The following is a 1,318-nucleotide window of genomic DNA, read 5'->3' as shown; positions in this document are numbered from 1 at the left end:
GTGTCGCTCGTTCGACAGATCGTACGTTTCCAGTTCCTTAGGGCCCCCGCCGCTCAGCAGAAGGACGTGTTCGTCGATCCGGCACAAGGACACCGACTCGTTCGTTCGCGGCACCAGCGAATCCGACAATCTGACGAACGTGCCGTTGATCGGATTGTAGCGGAGCAGGCGCATCGAGCAACAGTATTCGAGGCTCCCGTCCGGACAAACCATGTACGCAAGGTTCCTCGCTACCGCCGTTCGGTAAAAAGAAGCGATCATGGAGGAGTTCTGGACGTGCACGAATGGACGAACGGAAGGTTTCGGCGGACGGCACGCAGGAGAAGTGCCGAAGGTCGCCGTCTGCGGAACGCTGTGACGGACGCCGAGCGCGTCGTTCTCGTTCATCGAGTGGTGCCGGAAAACGGACTTTGCGTATTCGGTCGCGTCCTTGAAGAGCTGGTCGATGGACGACAGATGAAAGAGCTTGCGGTGGACGCTCAGCAGCACGTCCGGATCGTTCAGCAACCTCGGTCGAATCAGACCGACCAGCGCGTGCTTGTCCCGCTTGCTTTCTCCGGGATTGGAGGTCAGCCACTTCCGGACCAGATGCAGCAGGTATCCTTCGGACGCGTAGTAAACGTTTTCGATCTTCGGACCTTCCACCGGATCGTCGTGTCTGGACGTTTCGAGCCACGTGGCCAGCTCGTGCCATCGAAGCTCCTGCTGATGAAGCATCAGCTTGCCGAACGTCCTGCACACGGCCGAATCGACGGCATTCATCAGGGTCGGGGAACAGATGCGTACTGCGGTTCTCCTCGCTCTGAGCTGATCGTTCGCTGATAGTTCGTACACGGCCGAAACGAACACGCAGATCGCATCCTTGCAACCCGTCCGCTCTGCCATGTCCAAGCAGGCGACGCGCTCGTCGTACGAGGGCGCGTCCACAAAATCTCGATCTCTGTCCTCGTTCATGAACTTGATCAGAGCACGCACCAGTCTTGAATCGGCCGCGTCGTAAAGATCGACGACCCCGTTCGGCTTCCGGCTTTCGAACGTCGCCATTATCCACACCTTCGTCGTCTAGAACTCTGAAACGCGAACTTCGATCTGCTCCGAGCCTTTGAAGCACAGAGGATTCGTACGTTCGCCGACGTACGCGAGGTCGTTCCTCGCCTTCAGGTGATTCACCAAAAGCGACATCTTCCTGCCGATTCGAGGGCGTTCGTGACTCAGGCCTGTTCCGGGTACATAAATAACACATTTATGTTTTCCCCCCCAGCTTCCCCTCTAAAGTTAAGACGTGTCTCAGAAGATGTCTGCTCGATTCCGACCTTAC

The 1,318-nt window shown here is 57.4% G+C and overlaps 1 protein-coding gene across 1 annotated transcript; it reads right to left on the bottom strand.

The window, feature by feature from the left end:
* Positions 1-37: 37 nt before the first annotated feature.
* On the bottom strand, positions 38-1,243 carry LOC117111901 (serine/arginine repetitive matrix protein 2-like). Its single transcript, XM_033254928.1, has one exon. The coding sequence runs from the start codon at positions 1,241-1,243 to the stop codon at positions 38-40; it is 1,206 nt and encodes a 401-aa protein (XP_033110819.1).
* Between the last annotated feature and the right edge of the window lie 75 nt (positions 1,244-1,318).

Source organism: Anneissia japonica, unplaced genomic scaffold, assembly GCF_011630105.1.
Source record: "Anneissia japonica isolate Jap-2015-1 unplaced genomic scaffold, ASM1163010v1 scaffold40753_len1318_cov72, whole genome shotgun sequence".
NCBI lineage: Eukaryota > Metazoa > Echinodermata > Crinoidea > Comatulida > Comatulidae > Anneissia > Anneissia japonica.
This window is presented reverse-complemented; position numbering and strand designations above follow the sequence as displayed.

What these genes read in the sequence shown, in the direction of transcription:
- LOC117111901 (XM_033254928.1), bottom strand. Translation starts at nt 1,243, where the DNA reads ATGTGTTATTTATGTACCCGGAACAGGCCTGAGTCACGAACGCCCTCG.